This window comes from Xyrauchen texanus, chromosome 15 (assembly GCF_025860055.1).
Source record: "Xyrauchen texanus isolate HMW12.3.18 chromosome 15, RBS_HiC_50CHRs, whole genome shotgun sequence".
Lineage (NCBI taxonomy): Eukaryota > Metazoa > Chordata > Actinopteri > Cypriniformes > Catostomidae > Xyrauchen > Xyrauchen texanus.
The window spans coordinates 43,772,241-43,797,088 of NC_068290.1; the positions used below are offsets into that span (position 1 = coordinate 43,772,241).

At 38.9% G+C, this 24,848-nt stretch overlaps 1 protein-coding gene across 1 annotated transcript; it reads right to left on the reverse strand.

Moving 5' to 3' along the window:
* Positions 1-564: 564 nt before the first annotated feature.
* LOC127655884 (ELL-associated factor 1-like) lies at positions 565-24,362 on the reverse strand. The gene is made up of 6 exons (XM_052143918.1): positions 24,188-24,362; positions 7,226-7,320; positions 7,006-7,142; positions 6,730-6,896; positions 4,043-4,225; positions 565-1,365 (listed from the first exon to the last, which is right to left on the reverse strand). Exons 1-6 carry the CDS (start codon positions 24,288-24,290, stop codon positions 1,316-1,318), a joined length of 735 nt encoding a protein of 244 aa, XP_051999878.1. The 5' UTR covers positions 24,291-24,362; the 3' UTR covers positions 565-1,315.
* Positions 24,363-24,848: the final 486 nt, after the last annotated feature.

The window sequence follows — 24,848 nt, forward strand, 5'->3', positions numbered from 1 at the left end:
TGTCTGCAGACCAACTTTGATTAATATAAACTTTGAATTATTCACATAGTTTGAACAGGACACCATGTTTGGACAGCTTTCTAAGATTATCTGTTTTCTGTATTGTTCACCTATCAAAACTCTGAACTTGAATGATTTTATGTCAATTAATTTGCATATGCCTATAATTACTGTTGTTTCAGTGGTCTAAGTAAGCTCAAGGTTAGACCCTCAACTAAATTTCTGTTTCTCTCTTTTGCCTTGGGAAATGTGGAGAAATTTGTCTTCAGTAAACTCTCTCAACTGATTGAAACTCAACTTTGACTCTTCATTGTTTATAGTGATCTCTCTAATGGGTCAAGCTGTAACCCCAACAACAGTGATTCATGAGAACATGAAAAACAGGCGAACAATGGAACATTTGGAAGGAAAACATGTAATGGAATATGGAATTTATGAAATGGAACTGTGATGGTATGTGTTTGATTCTTTTTGGATATAATAAAAAATACATTATTTTAAATTTACAAAGAACTTGGACTCTCTGAACACAAATTAATGACTTGCTCACACCTCATATCAGAGCACCTCTGGTTTTATTGGAAAGTCATTACAGACATCAAGACTTTCACTTGAGACCATTGAGGATGGATACCATTTAATAATTATAACAGACTCTGACCAATGAAGCACTACAACTTTAATCTTACATAAAAATAAACTATATACAGCATTTATATGGTTTACATTTTGAATTGATATAATTTATTTTTGGTTAAAACTGGTCTAAAAAAAAACTTTTACAGATATTCAAGTTATGCACATATTTTGAGACAATGGATCACAGACTGGAACCCTGTGTGATAGAAAACCAAATTAATTGAGTTATTTTTATTGGAAGTTGAAGTCATTACTTCAAACTCTAAAACGTTATCATACCTCACATGCTTTACCAACTGTTAGAGAATAAAGATCATGTAACACTGCTTGTTCATGCCTTTTTCTTGGTGTTCAATGTGACTATTAGATGACATTTCAGTTTCATAAAAATACTGATGAACAACCAAAATCATATGGTACAATATCACTTTATCCAATAGGTAGGTTATGTATTTTGGATTATAATGATTTACACACCCTTATCGGTTCAAATATTTAAATTTAAAATTCAAATAAAATATACAACTTAAACTTATTCAACATTCTTTAAAGCTTTCTAGAATATCTCCATGTTTTCATGAAACCATAAAAGCTAAAGCTAAAAATCACTGCAAATGGAAACACATTGGATGTTTTCAAATGAAAGAGTGATGTGTGGTGAACAGCAAAGAAGAGCTCAGTCGATGTCACTGTCACTGCCAGATTCACTTAGCTGAAGATCATTCCCTGAGAACACAGCAAATACAAGACTCAATTCACACTGCCACAGCAAACACATTAACCTCTTTTCAACCAATGGGCCGAATGGTTCCAAGCATGGTGAGTAACGATTCCAGAAGCATTTCCACTTGAGCAGTTTGGTATGGAACGATTTTAGCTAGAACGATTTTTACAGTTAGTCAGTCAACTGTGCTGAAGGGACACCCTTAGTATATAGCGACTCAGGACAGGATGGAGAAAGAAACTGTAACAGTGTCAGAATGCCCGGATCGGTGATCGAGTCTGGAACAGTTCGACCCGATGGTGGAAAAGCACCTACTGAAATGTACTCCTTTGTACTAGTTTTTTCAAGAATCTACAGTATCTCCAGTCCCGCTTGCTGGGTTCATTGTGATCATCAATTGTTTGATGTGAAATTCATGGCTTTGACTAAATTCTGATTGGACGAGCCACATTCAGAGCCGTTGTAAAATTATTATAAATGCACACCTGCAACCAAATGTTCTATATAATATAATGAGCTATATTACTCGGTGCAAGAATGTTTTTTCCGATTATGACTAATAAGTTTAACTGTTTACTGAAAATTAGTAGGGATTCATTTGACACTTGCAAACTATGAATGCTTCATACTCTTTAGCATAGACGACGCACAGACGCAAGTTGAAAGTCTGCATGTACTGTGCTGATGACAAAATTTGCATTGCGTGCACTGTGTGCAAGACATGATAACACACGGAAGACCGAAGTATATTTTGCCAAACAACTCTTACTATTTTTGCTGTAACTGTACTGCAGAAGTAGCAATATTAATAGTTAGGGATGGGACAATATATTGAATTTCATGAACCAAAATAATTGACAAACCATATCGAGGTGAAATTAGAAATTTCAAACTTTGTTCCATGTGATCATAAATAAAATAACCCAACAGACATTAAAATCTTTAATGTCACATTTTTCTAGACTATGTACACGGTTTGCACAAGGTCCTTTAAGTGCTTAAACGTAGCTTTTTTTAAAGTACTGGAATATCTGGAAAATCACCTTGTTTTTTTATAAAGTGCTTAAAAGTGAAGCAAGAAACTAAAACAGAATTTTTTTCCATGTAATGTGTGTTTCCATTAAAGATGAGATCCAAGCATGCGGTCCACTGTCATTAAATGTGTCTTTTAATATTCTTTCAGTTCTTTACATTCAGCTGATCAAAAAGTAAAAAGAAACACAAATACTAATACTAACACGTTTATGGAAGTGGTAAATAATCTGTGTGAAACACTTCTGTGACGCTCTTTGAACTGCCACCATTTTTAAAGAGACAGTACCATTATAGGGCTTGTTATACAAATGAATGTAAACTCAATGTAAATACATGTAAATATACATGTTATTTAAAATAGAGACAGCTCATTTCATTATTAAAGATGCAATTTTATGACAAAGACAAAATAGAAGTCATCGTATTTGACAAAAAAGACAATTCTCAAGGTAAAAAACATACATTGACTCTAAAAGTGAAAAGATTATAAATAAATTCAAGACAAGAATTTTGGTTTCATTTTGGAGTCAGATCTTAGTTGCAATAAATAAATCAGCCTACTATCATTAAAAAAATATAGCAAGAATTAGATGTTGTATCCAGTCAAGTCTTAGAGAAACTTGTTTATGCATTCATCACCAGTAAGGTCGACTACTGCAATAGACTTCTCACCGGCCTTCCCACAAAGACCATTAGACACCTGCAGCTCATTCAGAATGCTGCTGGCGGGATTCTCATCTGAGCATATTACTCCAGTCCTCAGATCTTTACACTGGCTTCCAGTTACATTTACAATTGATTTTAAAGTATTATTACTTATTTATTTATCACTCTAAGGACCTAATTACATTGCAGATATTAGGATCAAGTCAGTTAGAAATACCAAGGGTTAACTCAAAACAAGGTGAGACAGTGTTTAGGTATTATGCCACTCACAGCAGGAACCAGCTTCCAGTAGAGGTCAAATTCATGTCAGATCTGAAAACACATCGGTTTAGCTGTGCATTTACTGACTTAACACTGTGCACTTAATTGATAGAATACATTTTTAAATACTTTTATATTTCTCAATTTTCATTTTTATTTCTTGCTCTTAAGAAATTTTAAGATTTACTTTTTTATTGAGTTTGTTCATTGGCATCACTGTCTGTGCAGATGTAATTTGCAATATGACATTTACATTGTGGATAAAGCTGATTAATGTCACATCATGCATATGATGTGTTTGCGAGAGGTAATTAACCTGTTATTAAAGTTCTATGTACAGGTGTCCAGCTTAGAGTTTCTTATAAAACTCTAGAAAAAAACCCCAAATATTTATATATATATATATATATATATATATATATATATATATCAATAAAACAAACAGTGTTCGTGCATTGTAAATATCTTGCAGTATTACATTTTACCCGTCATATTTTCAGCAATATTATGCTTTAATTAATAATTAAGTCTTTTTCGTCTTGCCTTTGTTATTGTTGAAAAAAAAAAAGCTTTCGTCAGTAATTTTGTTGACGAGATTAGCAGTTATTATTTCACTTTCTAACATTAAATTGTACTGTGTCAGTATTGTACATATCAGCATTATATCAGCCATCGGCCAGTTAAAAACACATGTCGGGCGAGTGTGTCAACACTCACTCAGTGTGTTCATGAGCTGGTTGCTGCCGTTGGCCATGCTGGTCCTGCTGGGAGAGAGATGATGCATTTCCTGTTCTGCATCACTGCATGAGCTGTCATCACCACTGCCAGAACAACTGGCAGATTCTGAAGAGCTGCTACTGCTGCTCATCTGCTCGATCATGTCCACCTCCGCTCGCAGCTCTGAGAGGAGAGAAAGATTAGCTGAAGAAACTTACAGTGTAAATTCAGTGCAGTTTGGATGTGCAAAATTGAGTTGGTGTGAGACACTGATGAGATGCAATGCAACAGCTAAATCCATCTGCTTATGTGTACATGATCAAACAATTACAACATTTGAATTTCAATAGTAATTGTCTTTGAAAATATTATTAAAGGCAGTTGATTTGTTGCATTATTACATGGCGACCTGGAATACTCTATTCTGATTGGTCAATGGGACCATCTAGAGGTCTGTTATTGCTCTGTAACAACCACAGCTCCACATAGCAGACTGCTCAACTGGGGTCTGCGAGCTGTCTCTCCTACTTCACGTAGCACTCTGTGATCTCTACACGTAAGGTAATAAAATAAACTTGAATCAATATTTCTTGTGCATTTATTTATTCATTTGGAAAATAGTCTTGTAATAAGATGCATACTAAGCAGTCAGACGTTCACTAAAACAACCGAACTGCTACGCAAACTGAAGGTGGAATTTCAGCTATTCAGCGATTTATTTCCTCACATAATTACACAATTTCAATACAAATCAATGTTTCATGTCCATCTATGTTTAAGTATTTGTTTAAGTATTCTTGTAATAGGCTGAATAATGAGCCAGATGGTCATTTTCACAAAATAAACACCAACAGAACTCAGATTTCTTTCTTTTAATATAGTTACATAATTTTAATGCAAATAAAGAAATTGGTATATCTATTTATTTATTTGGTTAGTAGCCTTGTAATAAGCAAGATAATGTAAAGTCAGCCTGTTGCTATCGCACAAAAAACCCATTCAGGGTGATACAGAGTTGGGGTCCTGATCACCCTGTCGGGGTTTATTGTGCGATATCAACTGGCTGACTGTACATAACCCCTTACAAAATGCTGTTTTAATATCTGTAGAGCGAGGTGCTTTAAAGAGACTTTACCAGAGAGGGTTTTAGGATGCAGACAGTCTAACAGTTACTGGGTCTCTGTGGCATTTTTGTGCACAGAAAAGGTTCAAGCTAATTCTTTCATTCTTTACTCCACAACAAACATATCTTATATGCAAAGCTTAGACATGATTAGCTGCATTTTTATGCTTTCTTATTTTGTTACTCTGAAATAAGAAAGACTTATTGCAGGATCACTTGGTTATTCAATTCCTTATGATAAAAACAAAACAAATATATATATATAATTTTTTTTTTTTTTTTTTAAACATTTTGGAGTACCATATTACATGTTTTAGGGCCTTAAGATTGATTGTTGTGTACATGTGGGTTCAGTTGGCTCTTTATTTTAACAGAGGAATTTTCATAGTACCACAGAGACAGTGTTTACAGTTTTCAATCATTTCTTTCAAGGAGTATTTTTGTTTCTAAATTCATCCTCTTTAATGCACCACAGCAAAAATATTAACAATTTAAGCTCTGAATGTGCGCAATTGTTTGGTATAATTTTAAAGAAATCTCTTCACATTTTTAAGATTATGAGAAATTATGAGATCAGCCTGAAAGAAACTGCTGAAAAATAACAACAACAAAACTTGAGCAAAAACTTTTTTCTTATTATTTTTGATTTGACATTATATATCTCAGGGTGTAAATAAGGTAGTTCCAAAAAACTTGTGTTTTTGCTTTTGTTTTGTTCCCAATAATGTCAAATAATGTAAAATTTTGTGTTGGTATGACAAAGTGATCACAAGTTATAGCAATACAAAAACCTCTCCAAGTGTCCAAAAGCCTCTGCAAACAAGCTAATTACACATGCAAATCAACAATGACTAAAGGTATGCTTTCTCTCCAAAGCATGCAGGCATGAGTAATGAGACCTCATTCAGTTCCATTCTGTTTCATTTGAGCCATCATCGAGTCTGTGTCATGTACTTGGCACCTTGTGGCCATATGTAATTAGAGTAAACGATCCTCTCTGCCCATATTTAGATGACTTCCACCTCTAGTTGCAGCAATCTGAATCCTATTACGATTAGCTTAGCGTTCTATGACGATGTACTACATCATTTCCGATGAAGTTATCTGATCCAGGAAAGCTAATGTGTTTTAGCCAGGTAGCACATTACGTGCTGTATGCACATTGTGCTTCATGTGGATTATCTAATGATCTATGCATTCAAATATGTTGTGTGTGGGCTCGTTTTAACAGTATTTCCCCTCCACTAAGTAATGGTAATTTCTGTTTATTTTTTTGAGAGCTTTCCAATGACATGATACGTGGCTATCTGATCAGTTTGATTGTATTACAATTACAATAATATGTACAGTGCAAAATGATAAAACAATTATCAAAACTTGTTCAGTTTTGGTCATAATGCCTACATGCATTGTAAAGTAGAGCTTTCAAACAATACCTATTTTGTGTTGGTCAAGACTGTAGTAATATTTTGATAAGTATTTATTTGTGTTAACCTTTTTTTGTGTTGCCTTAACAAAGAACTTAAAATGTAAAACCAAAAAAAATAAATAAGGAGGGTCTCACCTCGTTTAATGTCATCCAAATGAGGTTCGGGAGACGGGCTGTCTTTAGTTGGTGAGGTCTTGGCACCAGCTCCGGATTTGATAGGGGTGCGGAACTGTGATGTCAGCAGGTTAGCTCTCACAGACTGCTGCTCTATCCGAGCCTGAATCTTACTGCTGCCCTCCGCTCTGACAAACAGACACATCATCATCATCTACAACATCACGCTAGAGTTACTTATGCAGTTCAGAAGCTACACTCCAATAAAATACAAAAATACAAGTTGCCCGTTCACACCTTGTTTTCTTGACTTGTATGCTGCTGCTGAGCTTCTCCAGCATGAATTCTCCAGTACCATGATTAATGATCAGAACACAGTCTTTCTGATACGGCCTTTTATTACCCTTAAACACTGTCATTGGTGGAGTTGAACCCTTGAGAGAAATCAGACATGAGGGTTTCAGACAAGAAAAGGCATGGAAACTTCATTAAATTTAACAGAGAGTGATGGTCTTACTGGTATGTGTGGTAATGTGATTGTGACCTCATCTCCTTTTCCTACTTGTAATTCTCCTTCACAGGATGTATCGATAGATGCTGGTTTAAAATCATCTGAGGAAGGAAGCACAGGTTAGTAAACATATGACATTGAATTTGATTGGTTTTACCCTTAAATTAAATGCATGCATATTATTACTGGTGGCTCATTCAACATTTAAAAAATAATTATTATAGCTCATCTAAAAGATAACCATAGGCAGGTTTAAACACGTATGTATCTGTATGTGTGTATTTACATAAGGGTATCATGCAGTGCCTTTACCATTCTGTAAATAAGAAACTAATGTTCTTGTTGTCAGTGTTCAAGTCAAGTGTTGTTGTGTCCTAAGATGTATTTAGTGCAAATGTTCTTTCCAGTGCTGTGGTATTTGCATGTGTGTTTTCACTTTTGTTTCTGCTCTGTGCCCTTTTCACTTTCTTAACACAGGTTGATTACCGTCAGCTGTTGTTAATAAATCAGTTTCTACTGTGATTCGTTTGTGGAGTGTTGGAGCAAGAATAAAAGCACAACAGATCACGTTGAGAAGTAAGAGAGACAATGTGGTTCCCTATCGAGAGGTCTCTCCTATTGCGTAAGTAGCTTACGCTATGGGAAAACACCGTTTCTCGAGAAATATTGAAGTCTTTATGTAAAACGCATTGCAGCTGCACAGCAGACAGTAATGAGCGAGGCAGCTCGGTCATTGGCTGTGCTGCGGCAACTGCTCGAACCAATAACGGGTGACTCTGAACAGCCGACCAATGTGCGCTGCGCTCGCGTTCAGGCTCAGAGCCCGCCGAAATTAGCATAGCCAGGCTATATAATGGGCACCCCGTCATACGAGTTCATTTAGATTTAATCTCCTTCAGCGAAGACCTTCGCTGGATCCTCCGGATTGTTGGAGTCTTTCGCCTGCCGTTGACAAGCCTACAGCAGGACAGCTAAGAGGACGCCGGCGCCTTCAGCCGCCTTCGAAGCCTTCTGCTACTCCATCCGGCGCGCATCACTATATCCTTTTTACTTAACTACTTTGCAAGTGTTCGCCTTTGCAACACTTTTTGTATTTAGTAAAAGAGCAAATTCGAGGCGTTGTTCCAAATGCCTTCGACCTGCGCCTCGTGCAGAGGCCTTCTTCCTGACAGGGACCATCACATTATCTGCACTCGCTGCCTGGGACCTGACCACGCAGAAGCTGCTTTCACTCGAGGCGGATGCCCCGAATGTGACTCCCTGGGCCTCAACGAGCCGCTGCGCGCCGGCGCGAACGAGCCTGCTACCACCGTGCTGCCGTCCCTCTGTTCGAGCAGCGCAAGAAAAAAGCGCCGCTCACGGAGGCCGCCAGAGCACGCTGACTTCAGTGACGTCACGCCGGGCCAGTCCCCGCGTGCTTCACCACCACCCGAGAACTCCCCGCCGCCAGTCCAATTCACGCAGACGGACCAGCACCCCTCCAACAGAGCGGTGGGTCTCATCTCGTTCGGCGCGCCAGGGGACGACGGTGAAAAGGATGACAGCCTTTCCAATTGCCGCTGCATCTGACGACTGGCCGGGCTCGGCCTTCGACCCCGCGCCGTCGACATTAGCGGACACGAGCAAGGGCACCAGCACGGTAAGAGAGTTCGCTGAACGCTTCACTGCAGCAAGCAAAACGTGTAAAACATTACCCAGTCCCCTTACAGGCGGCTGGAAATGTCTGTACAGCAGTCAATGGGCCAGTCACAGAACTCGCTCACCTGCAATCAAATGCCGTTTTAACGGCAACACACAAAAATCACAAGAGTCATTTTCTGCCTGTGTCACTAAGTGGTCATGTGTCCACATTAAAGTGCGCACTCCCACATATCAATACTGTCCAAACAGTGCCGAATACTTTCCCAGCTCGAGCTGGATGCCCCATAAATGTAGATCGTGTGCCTATTGTCATGTATGCACCACTACACACAAGCACTGTTCCCACAGTTATAAACACTTCCCCAGTAAAAGCGGGAAATACTATAAATGTAGCGCGCGTGCCTGCTGTCCTGCACGCACCCCTACACACAAACACTGTATGCATGGCCAAAAACCCCGCCGCTAGCGGGAGGCTTTATGAAACCTATTACAATGTATGCACCCCCACCCGTAAACACTGTCGTTTCAAACATTTCTCCGGCTCTTGCTGCGAGCATTACGGAGATAGCGCGCGTGCCTGTAATCTCACACGCACCCCTGCACTCAACAAAGCTGCTCAGCGCGCGCCCGCACCTCTGAGAGCTGTAAGCTCAGTGTTAGCACATTTTCTGCCTGTGTCACTAAGGGGTCACGTGTCCACGCTAAAGTGCGCACTCCCACAGTTACAAACACTGTATGCATGACCAAAAACACCCGCCGCGAGCGGAGGCTTTATGTAAGTGGCGGCGTGCCTACTACAGTATATGCACCCCCACCCATAAGCGCTGCCCATAGAGTTTCAAACAATTCTCTGGCTCATGTCGCGAGCATCACAGATGTGACGCTATGAGCTAAGAAACTCCCGCTAAGAGCGGGAAGCTTTATGAAAGTGGCGCGCGTGCCTATTACAACGTATGCACCCCCACCTGTAAACACTGTCTATACAGTTTCAAACATTTCTCCAGCTCACGATGCAAGCATTACGGAGATAGCGTGCGTGCCTGTAATCTCACACGCACCCCTGCACTCGGCACTCAACACGGCTGCTCATATAGTATATTTTTCAATATTCTAGTATGTTTCTTATATATCAAAATACTTATATGAGTTTCCTGGCCTTTGTGTGACCCAGGAGAGAGCATATGAGGTTACTAAAGTTGTTGTTGCTGCAGAGGCCACAAAGAGCACCCAGCTGTAACAAAATAATGAGACTAAGGACCTTGAAGATTTCTACCAGTAAAAAGATATCAAAAGGCTCTGTGAGATAATGGTGGCAAATAGTATCCATTGGTTACAAAAATAACAAAGGGGCACAGAAATGAGGTAATGCCAGATAACAAACTGTATAGAAGAGGAGGTTTTGGACTAAGACAGTCAGAACGGACAGCTGGCCGGTCTCATGTTTGTTGGTGTTCAATAAACTACAACTTTGGCATCTGGAACTCAAGACTCCGAGAGTTTTCTTACAACTTAGAGAGATTCATCGCGATATTCCACGACATATCTTTGGCTCAACTCGTGGGGCTGGCATTGAGGTCAAGGGGGCAGAGGTCGCTGGTGGGACAGCTTGCACGAATCGCACAGAAACACCGGCGCCAGAAACTAAGGTAAGCATCTTTGCTTAAGGTGTTTTTGTGTGATCTGTGGTAGCGAGTCCCGGTAAGTGGCTTCCCTAAGACTTTTGCCAGTCCAGACATAGAATAATTTGAACTAATTGGCTAAAATAGAGGCGAGTTCCAGATTTCAAAAATAGGGGAGTGGGATTGTTTAAAGAGAGTTTAAGAAAGTTTATTTGAAGAAGGTAGAAAAAGCCTGGAGGTGAGTCGAGAAGCGACGTGCGTGAAAATTCCCGGTTAGGTGCATTTATTCAAGGTTTTTCCAGAAGAGTGGCTGAAAATCCTGTACAGGTGAAAATCCTAACACGGGTGGAGAAGTGAAAATTCACGCAAAATTCCTCCAGGTGTTAGATTAAGTTATTTATTGCAGTGTTTGACGGAACCCGGACTGTGCAGAAAACGGGGAATTGTTGAACTATGTGTGCATGTTTGAGATAATGAATAATGTGCATGACTAACTATGTTGTTGGTGCATGTGTGCTTGCGGTACTAAATGCGCTGTTGTTGTGTTTATTCAAATGCATGATTGCAATGTTGATGATGTATTGTGTGCAAAGGCAGAATAATACAGAGAATCAGGTGCACTAAGCAGGAAATGCTAAATGAGAGTAAAAGTGGAAAACTAATTGAAACAGTGAATTGAATAAAACAATTGTTGAAAAAGTATAAAGACGCAAAATGGCACCTGCTTCTCTGATAACTCCCTGCCTTGCTCTCACTCACTGGTCAGCTGAACGGACAGCTCTGTGAGTGAGGGAAGGGAGATTCAGAAGAGAAAAAAAATAGAATAATTGGGAAAAAGATAAAGAAAAGGCAAAATGTTTTCCATTACAGTGAACAAGACTAGAGAAAAATGCAGAGACAAGCAAGTTTTGTAAAGTTGGAGATCAATGCAGATCTGAAGAGTGGGAGAGAGAATTGGAGAATAAACTGATAGTGTCAAAGGGAAGCGATCATTTTTGGAAAGAATCAGAGTACATAGATTACATGAGGGCAGAAGAGAAAATTAACTGTAAAAAGGAGTTAATGAGAACCTTAACTGAAGTGGTGAATTTAGGAGAAATAGAACAAGAATGGCCGTTTGTTGACTGGAAAGAAATTGCAGCAGGTAACATTTCTCTCTCATACAGTACGCTAGAGACTGAGTGCTGTGAAGAGCTGTAGGGGAGGGGCTGAGCAGAGACTGAGTGCTGTGAAGAGCTGTAGGGGAGGGGCTGCTAGAGCGAGAATAGGGAGCTGTAAAGGGAGGGCTGTGAGCATGCACAGAAACAGAGAGACTTTTTTTTTCCTTGTCTCAGTTTTCCTCATGAAACAGAAATCATAATGTGGAAATAAGCTGTTACTGAATTTGAGAGGAGACTAACTGAGAGAAGAAAAGATATAGAATTAAAAAGATGAATAATAGAAACACAGGGAATGAGTGATCATTTCTGGAGTTATGAACAAATTAAATACAGTCAAAAATGTTAAGGTGATATTTAAAAGGGAGAGTAAAGGAGAATTAGCACCAATGTAGAAATTGTCTTGAACAGAGACCCAAAATGGATGTGACAGCTGTGGGTGGAAGTACATGAGTTTTAATATAAAAAATAATTAACAGATATAGCGATCAACCACTGTAAATAATGAGTGTTTTTTATGGAAATAAAGGAGAGAGAGGGATAAAAAGAGGAGAGCAAAAGGAGGGGCAGAAGTAATAGGTTTGTTTTAGTATAATATTTTTTGAGAGCTCTGTGTTTATAAAGGCCTTGTGTTTGTAAAAAGTGTGAAAGTTTCTGTGTTTGTGAGAGTATCTGTGTTTGAAAGTATGGGAAGTATGACTGAAGTGTGATTGCATATGGAAGTGTATGTTATATGAGCCCAATAAATATCAATCAAGATAGAGAGGTTGATCCTTTGCTGCATAACTAATGAGGAGTATGTATGAAATTTACATAAAAGAAAATCTATTTAGACTATTTTCATCAATATAAGAGGCAGAAGAGATCTGATGATTAAAAACAAAGAGGGCACTTAATAAATATTATGATTGTAGAATGAAAACCAATGATAAAAAATATATGTGTATGTCTGTGTAAGTGTGTGTGTGTGTGCGTGTGTATGTATAAGGATAAATATAATACAGTATAAACAAACAAATAGCTTTAAAACAAAAATGTGCATGAAATCAAAAAGTTAACCCTTAGCGGACTGGACAATGTTTATTCTTGGGCTGTTCTTTTCATGCCATGAAGGAAGCCTGATGTAAGATTAACTAAACTGAAAGTGAGCAGCTGTTGAATGGACATGTGTCAGATCATAACTCCTTTTATATCAAAGTGATGAGTAAGAATATTTAGATTATAAAAAAGTGATAACTTTAAAGTGATTGAATTGCATTTGGGAAATCACATTATCTGGACAAACAATAAAGCTTTCAATCTAGTGTATTGCATTAAACTAAAGTCAAATAAGTAATTGTATTTTAAACCAAGGTTGTATTTAAGATAAGTGTTGTTATATTAAAGCAAATGGCAAAAGAGGACCAAAGATATGATAAAATAAGAAAATTATATTTTGTATCTTATGCAGTTAAACCTTAAATGTGAAAACTTCACATTCATGTGTCCATTTTATGTTCTGTCTGGTCCAGTTTATGAGAGAATAATATTTTAACATTATTAAATTAAACACTAGAAAGTTGTTTTTGAATTTTCTATGATTTTAAAAATGTCTGGAGAACAATTTAAATGTGAGTGCAGCGTTGTCGGTGTAAACTTGATCAACCAACAAAAGATAGGCAGAGATTTTTTATTTTTGTTAGGGACTGTCTGATGAAGGCATTGAGGATGGCTTTGAGGGGAAACAGGCCTCTCTTGATGTCTTCAGACAGACAGAAAGGGGCCCGACTTTAGAAAAAGATAGAAAGCAGATAGATAGCTATTTTATTTTTATTTTATTTATTTTTTGTTTGGTATACACAGAATAGGTCTTGGTTGATCGTGGATACACTGAGAAGCTGCATTTGAGACTAAAATTAAAGGAACATAAATTTAAGAATGATTTGGATCATTTAAAAATTAGTCTTTGGGGCGGGTGAAGCCCATGGAGAAAGGTTAAGATTAAATTGAACATCATAACTTCCTCATATATGAATGTTAATAACTTCATATTCATGTGTCTATTCTGTGTTTCATTTGTTATTATTATGTGTGTTGTTTCACTAACTCATTCTGGAACTAGTTTCTCCCCATTGCAGACAGCTGAGAAAGATGATTTTATAGAAGTTACTAATGCTGCAGGAGGAAATCAGGACACAAAGAAGACTGAAAATGATGTGACTGATCTGATATATCCTCCTGTGCTCATTACTGCTGGTAATCATTATTGATTTGCCATTTATAATGTGGATTAAAATTTCTCTGGAAAAGTTTATTTCAGTCTTATACGATCACTTTATGATTTTCCAGAATGCCATCGATGGGGTTTAATGCCCGTGTCTAAATTGTTCTGAGGGTCTAAATTTAAATCCAGCAGCTAACCACTGATTTATTGATTTGAAGAGTAAATATTACAAACATGTGGCAAAGTTATAGAGTTACCTATTGGATTGGTTACTCCCCAAATTTTCCAGAGAGTACCCTCATAATAAAGAAAAGAAAAAAAAAGGAGCTTAGTGTGTGCTATAAAGTGCTGATTGAGTGTCTATTTCTATTACTACTATTTTAGTTTGCCATAGTTAATACATGAAAGTGTAATTTTAGAGGTATAATAGTGATAACTGTTAAAAGATGATGAAACATTTGGATAAAAAAAATAAATAAATAAATAAATAATGTAAGAGTCATGAGAAATTAAAAGTACGTGAGTGTATCTTACTGAGCAATTATTTCAAAACACAAGAAAAGAGATATGTTTTTAGATATGTTTGTCTTTAAGACTTTATTCTGTTTAATCTTTTACTTTTCTGTTAGTTTAAAAACTTGATTTATATTATTTTATTAGATAGAATGGAAGTTCCTTCACCTGAGAAAGTGTAAGAAATGGAGAAAGTAGTAATAATAAATTATTACTTAACAATAAAAAGGGATTATATTAATAATAAGATAGGTGTTGTAAATGTAAAGCTCTGCATGAACAGAAGGCTAAAAATAAGTTGAATTGATTATATAGTGAATGTCAAAAATACATTGTGTTCTGTTTTATTAAAGATTAGAAGGTTATTTGTATGTTGTTTGAATGGACAGAAGTAAGATGAGAGTAGTTTTTTGTTGGTGTGCAATGAGAAAGTTTGAAAGCAGTTACTATAATCAGTTATTATAAATATCACTTTCTACTGTTTAAGAATAAATTAAATATATTATTGTGAGATTGTAAAATGAAAAAATAAGAAATAACTGTAATGAGATTAGAAACAGTGTGAGGGAGAGGAATGCCCCTCCCTCTTACTCTCAGTCTAAAATTGATAAGTGTCTGCTTGAAACAGAAACACAAGAGCAGATTTTGAAGAAATATCCATAAGTTGTTTTATTTCATTTTATTTTGATTTTATTTTATTTTTTATATGTAAAATGATGCGCTTTAACAATAATGTTAGATAGAGTGATATGAAGGAGTTCAAACAGCTCTCCTCATCAATGATTCAAGATTTTATATATTCAGAGGGCAATCTAAAGTTAAGGGTTTATACTGAAAACAACAGATTAAGTTGAAAATTCATCTGAAAGAATAAATGTAGGTTCAAAAACTATCTAGAGACTATTATTGAATTAAGGTGATGTTTTTAATTAAGCTTCCTAGAAGCTTGAGAGGCTTTGTTCTGACGTTAGTCCCCACATAGTTTTGTGTAACATTTGCTGAAGTAGCAGAAATAAAACCTGAATGGAAATTAATGATCTATAAATGAGTTCAATTTTAGCATATTTTACTTTTACTTTGGACAATTTTAATAGATTGATGAATTTTTAATAATGCTTTTTTGAATTTAACCATGTTTTGAATTGTCTCCATATTTAAGCATTTGTAGATGTTCCATTGGCTGTGTCGGTTCTCTGGTGATACTCCCTGAAAAAGAAAATATCTGTTTACTGATACCAAATTATTAAGGATTGAGGACTGAGCAGTATCAAGACCAGTGGCAAGAGGTGACGACCCAATGACGGGTAAGACTTGACAATGGCGTCACCGCCCAAGAAGGTTTGAAAGGGTTTTAAGGAAGTGGATGAATGCTCTTAGATTAGAAGCATCAAAAGGGGAGGTCTAGAAGAGACCTGCCCAAAAAAAAAAAAATTGAAAGTTCCACTGAACCCGACTGCATTTTAAGCATTCTGTCACTGTGTTATCAGGGGATCATACCCTGTGTAGAGGATTATTATAGATTGATTTTGGTGGTAAAGTTTTGAGAACCGTTGCAGACAAAGGAGTGCTTGACTTTTTATAGAAGTATTAAACAAACATGGGGAATGTTTGTATGATAATGAATTTAGACTGGAAGATGATATATTACTTTTACTTATGCTTTAATTGATCTCATGTACATTTTAAAAGTAATGAGGAATGGAAAAGATACATGGTGGTGACTAAAGATTAAGATTGCTTGTCTTGTTTGTTTGTAACAATATAAATGGAATTAATTAAGAAATAGGGTGCAGGGTTGGCTACAATTGGTATAATAATTGAAACAACAATTTGTGAGAGGGAATAATATAATATTGTGTGTTACCATTGATTAAATAAAAAACCAGATGAAGTACTGATCAATGTAAATGGCCCAATGCAACAGAAAGACCAAACTGGGAGGAAATTGATTCCTCCAATGATATGTTATATATTTGATAATTCTTTTATTGATTTAATACTCTGAATTACTCTGATATAGTCTGAAACTATGAAAAACAGCTTAGCTTGCAGGGAAAATTAATTAATGTGATACAGACATTGAGAGTCCTTGGGAAACAGGAGGAAATGAAATGTATGTGATAAGTGAATGAGTAGGGAGTTTTAAGATAAGGACCACCTGTGGTAGTTTACCTCCTCTGTGGAGAATTATAGCCTTTTTGTGAATGACCCTTTCTGTGAATGACCATGAAAAATGTTGTGTATAGATACTAAAGGGATGATCTAATGTTTTTAATTGGAACAAAGTCAGGCTATGCCTGGAGGAGGCAGAGGACCCATGTGTTATTTAGTGCTAGAAATGAGATGCAACAAATGTGTGTGTAGCAAATGACTCTAATAAGGGAAATCATTTAATATATTAATCAAATGAATGCAGAAAGTAATGATTGTTAGTTAATATAAAACATGTAACCATATGAGGTGATTACAGTGTTCTTTATGCATATAAAATGAAATAGTCATGCTGTTGCCATCATTGAAGCAAGTTAGGACAGGATGACCAGCTGAAGGAGAGAAGGTGGAAAACAATTGCGGCCTACAATACCAATGAATAAGAAAGACATATTAATATGGATGTTATTACTGACATACTTGGGACAAGTGTTGCCCCCAATGATGGGGCCTACCAGAGAAACGTCCCAAGAAGGACCAGGATCACCAGATGAACAATTCTAAGAAAGCATACTGCAGAGTGGGTTCCCTACAATCAGCCTTGGGGATCTTGGATGGCCTTTCCAATGAAGCTGACCTAAAACGAAATACTCCAGAATGTGAATCAAGAAAGTACAGAGCACTTGACGGACTGTATTGAAGAAACTATGAATATGGACTTCCCAACGATGAATACGAGGCAAGATTCAGACAAAGAAGAGCAGCAAGCACAAAACTAAGAACCCGAGGAAGAAGATGATCAGCAGGAACCGGCTACAGAATCTGAGGAAAGAGAAGAGGAAGTAGAAGGACAAGCGAAAGTAGGGGAAGAGCACGCTGCGGCAGAAAAAGGGATTGAAGTGCCGCAGTAGAGCAGGAAAGCATAGAAAGTGAGACGGAAGTACATGTCACAGAAGAACAGGACCAAGAAGGTGAAGAAGGAGAAAGACAAGAAGAAAGTGATTGTCCTGCTGAAACAGATTCAGAAGCAACTGAAGGAAATGAAACAGGCCAACAAGCGCAGTTGTTCGAGGAAGAGTTGTGGCACATGGAGAAAGAATGGAAGCTCAAGGAGGTATTAGTGTTGATGATGCTGTTACTAACATATTTGGGACAGGTATCGCCTCCTATACAGGGCCTTTAGATGATGAAATGTTTTTTAATGATAATGTGATTAGGTTTAGTGGACCTAATATGCAACAGCAACATTAGGACAAAATTTTACTGCGAACATAACTCCAGGATGTCTAGGCGTAGTTGTTGGTCATTGCCTTACAGGATGTGAAAATCAAACTCTAGTATCGCCTGTGATAAAAATCCATGAGGAACAAATGGAAACTATAGCGGACTATTTTTGGTTATGTGGGAAAGGTCAATTGAAAACCTCACTACCTAAAGACTGGACAGGACTGTGCACTAGAGTAAGGCTAATACAAGAAGTAACTATGGTAGAATGGGACCCCTCTGAAATCCAAACTGCACCAAAACCTTTAGTCCACAACAAAGCAAGGGTGAAAAGAGCGTACACCCCAGATCCTGGTGTTTACCTGGATGCAATTGGCCAACCGAGAGGAATACCTCAACAGTTTAAAGCTAGGAATGAAATAAAATCAGGTTTTGAGTCAATATTCGTATGGGTAACACCCAACAAAAATTTAGAGTGGATTAATTACATTTACTATAACCAACAGAGATTTATAAACTATACTGTCGAGGCACTGGAGGCGTTAGGACACCAATTAGCAGCAACTAGTAAAATGGCATGGCAAAATCGTCAAGCACTAAATTGGTTATTGGCAGATAAAGGAGGAGTATGTGTTATGTTCGGAGCAGATTGCTGTACATACATACCAAATAATACATCCCCAGAAGGAGCTTTTACCCAGGCAATGAAGAAACTGCGTGACCTGAGAAAGGAAGTTAAATCTAATGCAGGGAGAGATCAGCTGTTTGGGCAATGGTTTGATGACCTTTTTGGGTCATGGAAGATTTGGCTAATGAAAATAGGTATAATGTTAGTAGTAGGATTGACCCTATTTGCATTCTTGTTATGTTGTATTATACCCATTCTGAGATCAATTATGACTAGAACGGAGGCTAAGCAAATGGTAACCGTATCAATGATGCCAACGCAAACAAGTGTAGCAACCAGACAATATACCATTGGGCCAGGATTGGATGAACTTGATGAGATTTACAGAGAAGCAATCAAGAAACAACAATGGGGGAATTTTATTTTTAAGGGGAATTTTATTTTACACTTTTCTCATGTTTTTGATAGTAAGGGAGACAGCAAAACTATTGTACTTTCATTTTACATAACAGAATAGATAGCAACTCAAGAAAGGAGTTAGAGGGTGTTTTGTTTATTATTTTTGACATATTCCCTATTACTCTCAATGTAACCAATTACTTATAATGATTAATGAAGTATATCTTTATTACAATGTATCTAATCAAGTAGAAGTAGTATTGATGATGATTATGTTTAAGCATAATATGGATGTGAAGTATTTGCCAAAAGAAGACATGTGAGGAACATATGTGAAGAAAGGAGCGGCGAGCACCTCAGTGCTTGGCTGCAAGAGCAAATAGACTCAACTGGTGGTTTAAAAACCTGCTGTCTGCTCCAACACACCACCAGATAGCGCTCCAGGCTACCGGAATTGTCTGTGAGTTCCTCTGGCAACGAAGGATGCATATTACTGTTACTTTTACTAGTGTTTTGTTAAGTACTTTTACTAGTGTTTTGTTAAGCATGTGTATATATATATATATATATATATATATATATATATATATATATATATATATATATATATATCTTCTACTTAATGGATAATCAATTGTACTCTACATCACGCAAGGCTTTACAGTTGCATGCACATGCTTATTACAAATGAGTTGATTTTTGTCACCCACCCCCAGGAACATTGCTAGCTAAAGGACTGGGATCTTTTACTCCTTCCTAGCCAAGTGTGGATGGAGAGGTTTGGTCCCAAGTTCTGCAGAGTGCAGCCCCATAAAGATGGCATTGGATAGTGGACTGAGTGGCCTACTTTGGCTACATGATGGAATGGGACAGGCTGGCTTGTGTGACTGCACTCTGGTTTGAGGAAATAGAGTGTGAGACTTTTTAAGTCTCAGAGGTGGGAATATATAGTATATTTTTCAATATTCTAGTATGTTTCTTATATATCAAAATACTTATATGAGTTTCCTGGCCTTTGTGTGACCCAGGAGAGAGCATATGAGGTTACTAAAATTGTTGTTGCTGCAGAGGCCACAAAGAGCACCCAGCTGTAACAAAATAATGAGACTAAGGACCTTGAAGATAGACTAAAGCCAAGTTTCTACCAGTAAAAAGATATCAAAATGCTCTGTGAGATAATGGTGGCAAATAGTATCCATTGGTTACAAAAATAACAAAGGGGCACAGAAATGAGGTAATGCCAGATAACAAACTGTATAGAAGAGGAGGTTTTGGACTAAGACAGTCAGATCGGACAGCTGGCCGGTCTCATGTTTGTTGGTGTTCAATAAACTACAACTTTGGCATCTGGAACTCAAGACTCCGAGAGTTTTCTTACAACTTAGAGAGATTCATCGCGATATTCCACGACACTCAGCGCGCACCTGCGCCTCTGGGAGCTGTAAACTCAGTGTTAGCACAAGGCAATTTGCCGGTGGGGCCCATACATCACTGCGACACGCCCCCAGCCAACATTCAGCCCATATCTGTGCGAGCAAAAGCCTGGGAAAAAATCCCTGACATGCCAAAATGGGTTTTGAACATAATAAAACACGGTTACTCACTTCAATTCGCTCGCAGACCACCCCACTTTCGATGGTCGAGACGAAAGTGAGGAAAGATGTGTCACATGTTCTACGCACCGAGGTGCTCGAACTGATAGAGAAGGGCGCTATAGAAACTGTTCCTCCCTCTATGAGCGAGGCGGGTTTTTACAGCCGCTATTTTCTCGTCCGAAAAGGACGGTGGCCTCCGCCCCATCCTAGATCTCAGACATCTAAACAAAGCTTTTATGATTCAGCTCGTTCAGAATGTTAACAACCAAACATATCCTCGTGCAAGTTCAGCCCGGGGTTGGTTTCTATCAGTGGATTTGAAAGACGCTTACATTCACATTCGATAGCGCCTCATCACAGGCCTTTTCTGAGATTCAGCTTTGAGGGACAGTCATACCAGTACACAGTACTACCATTCGACCTATCATTGGCCCCCATACATTCACCGAAATGTATGGACGCTGCACTTTCCCCTGAGACAGCGGGAGTGCGAATACTGAATTACCTCGACGATTGGCTAATCATAGCACAATCAGAGGGTCAGTTAACGACGCACAGATCTTGGATTATCAGCCATCTAGAATGCCTGGGTCTGAGAATCAATTTTGCAAAGAGCGTGCTATCCCCCAGCCAGAATATCTCTTCTGGGAATAGTGCTAGACTCAGTGCAGATGACAGCGCGCCTCTCATCAGAGCGCGCGCTCTCTATTCGACTCCTTGCAACATCATTCAGAAAGGGCGCACGCGCGCCCCCATCAAACGATTTCAAAGAATGCTCGGTCTCATGGCCTAGGCATCAGCTGTACTCCAGCTAGGATTGTTGCACATGCGTCCTCTCCAGCGCTGGCTCAAGAGCCGTGTCCCCATTCACGCGTGGTGCTCGGGCCACTTTTTGATCAGAGCGAATCACGGCTGTATAAAAGCCCTGACGCCCTGGAAAGCCATCAACTGGTATCAAACCGGCGTGAGTCTGGGCGTGAACACGCGGAGAAAAATGATCACGACAGATGCCTCCAAAATAGGATGGGGGCCCTTTACGAGGGCAGGCCTGTCTCCGGCTTTTGGTCAAACCCGGAAAAGCGCCTACATATAAACTGTCTGGAAATGAAGGCGGTCGCCTTGGCTCTCAGAGCCCTGCTTCCGTACCTGAAAAACGAACACGTCCTGGTCCGAACGGACAACATGACGGTAGTTTCGTATATAAATCGCCAGGGTGGACTTAGGTTGAGCTCCCTGCACTCTATGGAGGGCCCTCCATGCATGGCCCCTCAACGGGTTCCCGAGAACCTCCCCAGTGGAGTTTTGAGAACCATCACTGAGGCGCGAGCACCCTCTACGAGGCGCTTATATGCCCAAAAGTGGAAAGTGTTCAGTGACTGGTGTGATACCAAGAGCTTGAACCCCAAATCGTGTGAGATACCAAGTGTACTTGCCTTTTTTGCAAGAGCTGCTGGAGGCGGGTCGCACACCCTCCACGCTCAAAGTCTATGTGGCTGCCATAGCAGCGTCGCACAATCCTGATAAAGGACATTCTTTAGGGAAAAACTATCTAATCATTCGTTTCCTAAGAGGCGCTAGGAGGATGAACCCTCCTCGCCCCCCCTCGGTGCCGATCTGGGACCTGGCCACGGTCCTGGACGCACTCAAGAGTGCCCCGTTAGAACCTCTCCGAACCGTGCACCTTAAACAGCAAAATTGCGCTCTTGCTGGCGCTCGCTTCAGTCAAGAGAGTGGGCTGACCTGCACGCTGTCATCAAGCTGCTTGCCTGGAATTTGGACCTAACGACTGCAGAGTTTTCCTTAGGCCAAAGCACGGGTATATTCCTAAAGTGCTCTCCACACCCTTCAGAGCACAGGTGATATCTCTGGCAGCCTATCGTCCCCAGCAGACTAAAGCGACGCTAATTTACTCTGCCCGTCAGGCGCTCAGAGTATATTTGGAGCGTTCTGCCCTGTTCAGACAGACAATTATTCAGTATGCTTTGGCGGCCGCACTAAAGGTCTCGCAGTCTCAAAGCAAAGAATATCAGCTGGATAGTGGATGCTATAGCGCTAGCTTATGAAGCCAAGGGACTTCAATGCCCCTTAGGCGTCAGAGCTCACTCTACGAGGAGCATGGCCTCCTCGTGGGCTTGGTCGAGTGGGATACCCATTTAAGATATTTGTCTGTGGCGGGCTGGGCCTCGCCTTGACATTTATCAGGTTTTATAACCTACAGGTCCCCTCATTGCATTCCAACATTCTATCAGCCTGACTGTAGAATGGACTGGAGTATGTATATGCTGAGCATTATCTCCTCCCTTATAAGGTCCGTCTCTGACCGACTTAAAGGTTTTTTTATGCATATCAGCACATAGAAAACTCAGTACATAAGATATGTGCTTGTGTTTGTACTATGAGCGCCCCACCATGGACCACCTTGGAAGGGCGCTCTATACTATCCCATTATGTAGCTCGCCGTTGGCCGGCTCGTGGAATAATCACTTTGCTTTAAGGCTCAGGCATCTGCCTCTGGCTTTATAGAGAGAAGTCAGCACGGCGTTTTACATGGTGTTCCCATAGCGTAAGGAGAGACCTCTCGATAGGGAACGACTCGGTTACTAACGTAACATTGGTTCCCTGAGAGGAGGGAACGAGTATTGCGTAAGCTGCCGTGCTTGTGCTTGGTCAGTTCGCTTCAGTCGACTGAACCTAAAGGAACTCGTATGACGGGGTGCCCATTATATAGCCTGGCTATGCTAATTTCGGCGGGCTCTGAGCCTGAGCGCAGGCGCGCCCATTGGTCGCAGCGTTCAGAGTCGCCCGTCATTGGTTCGAGCAGTTGTCGCAGCACAGCCAATGACCGAGCTGCCTCGCTCATTGCTGTCTGCTGTGCAGCTGCAATGCGTTTTACATAAAGACTTCAATATTTCTCGAGAAACGGAGTTTTCCCATAGCGTAAGCTACTTACGCAATACTCGTTCCCTCCTCTCAGGGAACCGAGGTTACGATAGTAACCGAGTCGTTTTCTTGCTAGTTGAGGTTGTTATATTGTCAGAAAGTCTTGATGTAAGCATTGTTTTCCTTGACTTCTAGTTTGTAAATAGTTATTTATTAGGAACTGTATGGGAGAGAGTGTTTACCTGTTTATCAGCTTGCTCAGTGGGGTTATTAATACAATTACGATTTAATTATTTTTAAACACAATAAACAATCGTATTTTATCTAATGACACGATGATGATTCATCGACATTAGTTGTATCGTCTGTTAATGCCTGATCTTTTGTAAAGCTGCTTTGACACGATGTGTGTTGTGAAAGGCTCTATACAAATAAAATTGACTTGATTTATTTATCTGTAATCTTTGTTCTCTCCTCTTTATGCCTTGAGATGGAGCTAGAGACATTTTATGTTGTTACTTTTGTTTATTCCTCAGGCTATTTAATGAACTCTCTTCCAGTTAAGATTCTTTTGTTTATAGTTTTGGCCTTGCCCTTCCCTTCAATTTTGTTCCTACTTTTTCGCTAATCCAAAACATTTTTTGTAACCATTTTGATTATGATTTAAAGTGCTGGGGCGGGAGATTGGGACACCCCATCTCTTCGTGTGTGTGCGTGTGCGTGTGTGCGCGTGTGTGCGCGCGTTCTCGTCCCTAATCCTAGATGTCCCTAAACCAAAACCTTTGGCTAGTCTGCGGGGTGAATATTTTGATTAGTCGTCTTCAGTTCATAAGCCTTAGTTCTGTTTAACGCTACAGGGAAATTTCTCCAATAACGATGCGTGTGATATGTTGTATTTGCAGTAGTTGTATGAAAACCGCTATGATTATGAATGTATGATATGCCATGAAGGACTCACATCTGATGGTGTGAAAAGATGATTTTGGTCTCTTCTCGAAACTCTCTCCGAGTTTTAACACATGCTCTTCTTTATCCAGAGGCGGGTTGGAGCTGCCGTTCATCACTGCACATCACATCGAGCTCACCAAACTGTAAACAAACACTTAATAAAAACACTCAGAGCGCTTGACGCATCCAATACTTCCGGGTCACAAATGAGCGGAAACGAAACTAATGCCTTTATCACAATGATTGTTTATTTTTTACGTATTATTAAAGAACTTACACACGCTAACATCTGCCTTTCGTTTAATTAAAAAAATAAAAAAGGAATAATATGACGAAAAGAGAACATTGTTATCCATTAAAAATGTATTATAGATCAAATAGATTGCATTTATCAGATTTACTAAAGGTGACATGTTATTGCAAGTAAATCATTTTGATAACGTCACTTCTGGCAAATAATGAGTGGTTAATAAACACATGAACAAAGTTGTATATAATAATTTCATTAACCCTTGTGGTTAATAAAGTTACTTAGAGGACAAAAACGTCCGCTTCAACAACAACAACAAAAAAAAAACTGCCATAATATTATATATTAATGTTATTCTCCAATATCAGTTAGTACATTTTTTAACTTTTCAATTAAATTTTATTTGTATAGCGCCTTTCAC

Coding starts and splice junctions, on each gene's coding strand:
- LOC127655884 (XM_052143918.1), bottom strand. CDS start 24,290: ATGAACGGCAGCTCCAACCCGCCTCTGGATAAAGAAGAGCATGTGTTA. Junction 6,897..7,005: donor ATACAAGTCAAGAAAACAAG/GTGTGAACGGGC, acceptor TCTGTTTGTCAG/AGCGGAGGGCAGCAGTAAGA. Junction 1,366..4,042: donor CCAGCTCATGAACACACTGA/GTGAGTGTTGAC, acceptor CTGTGTTCTCAG/GGAATGATCTTCAGCTAAGT.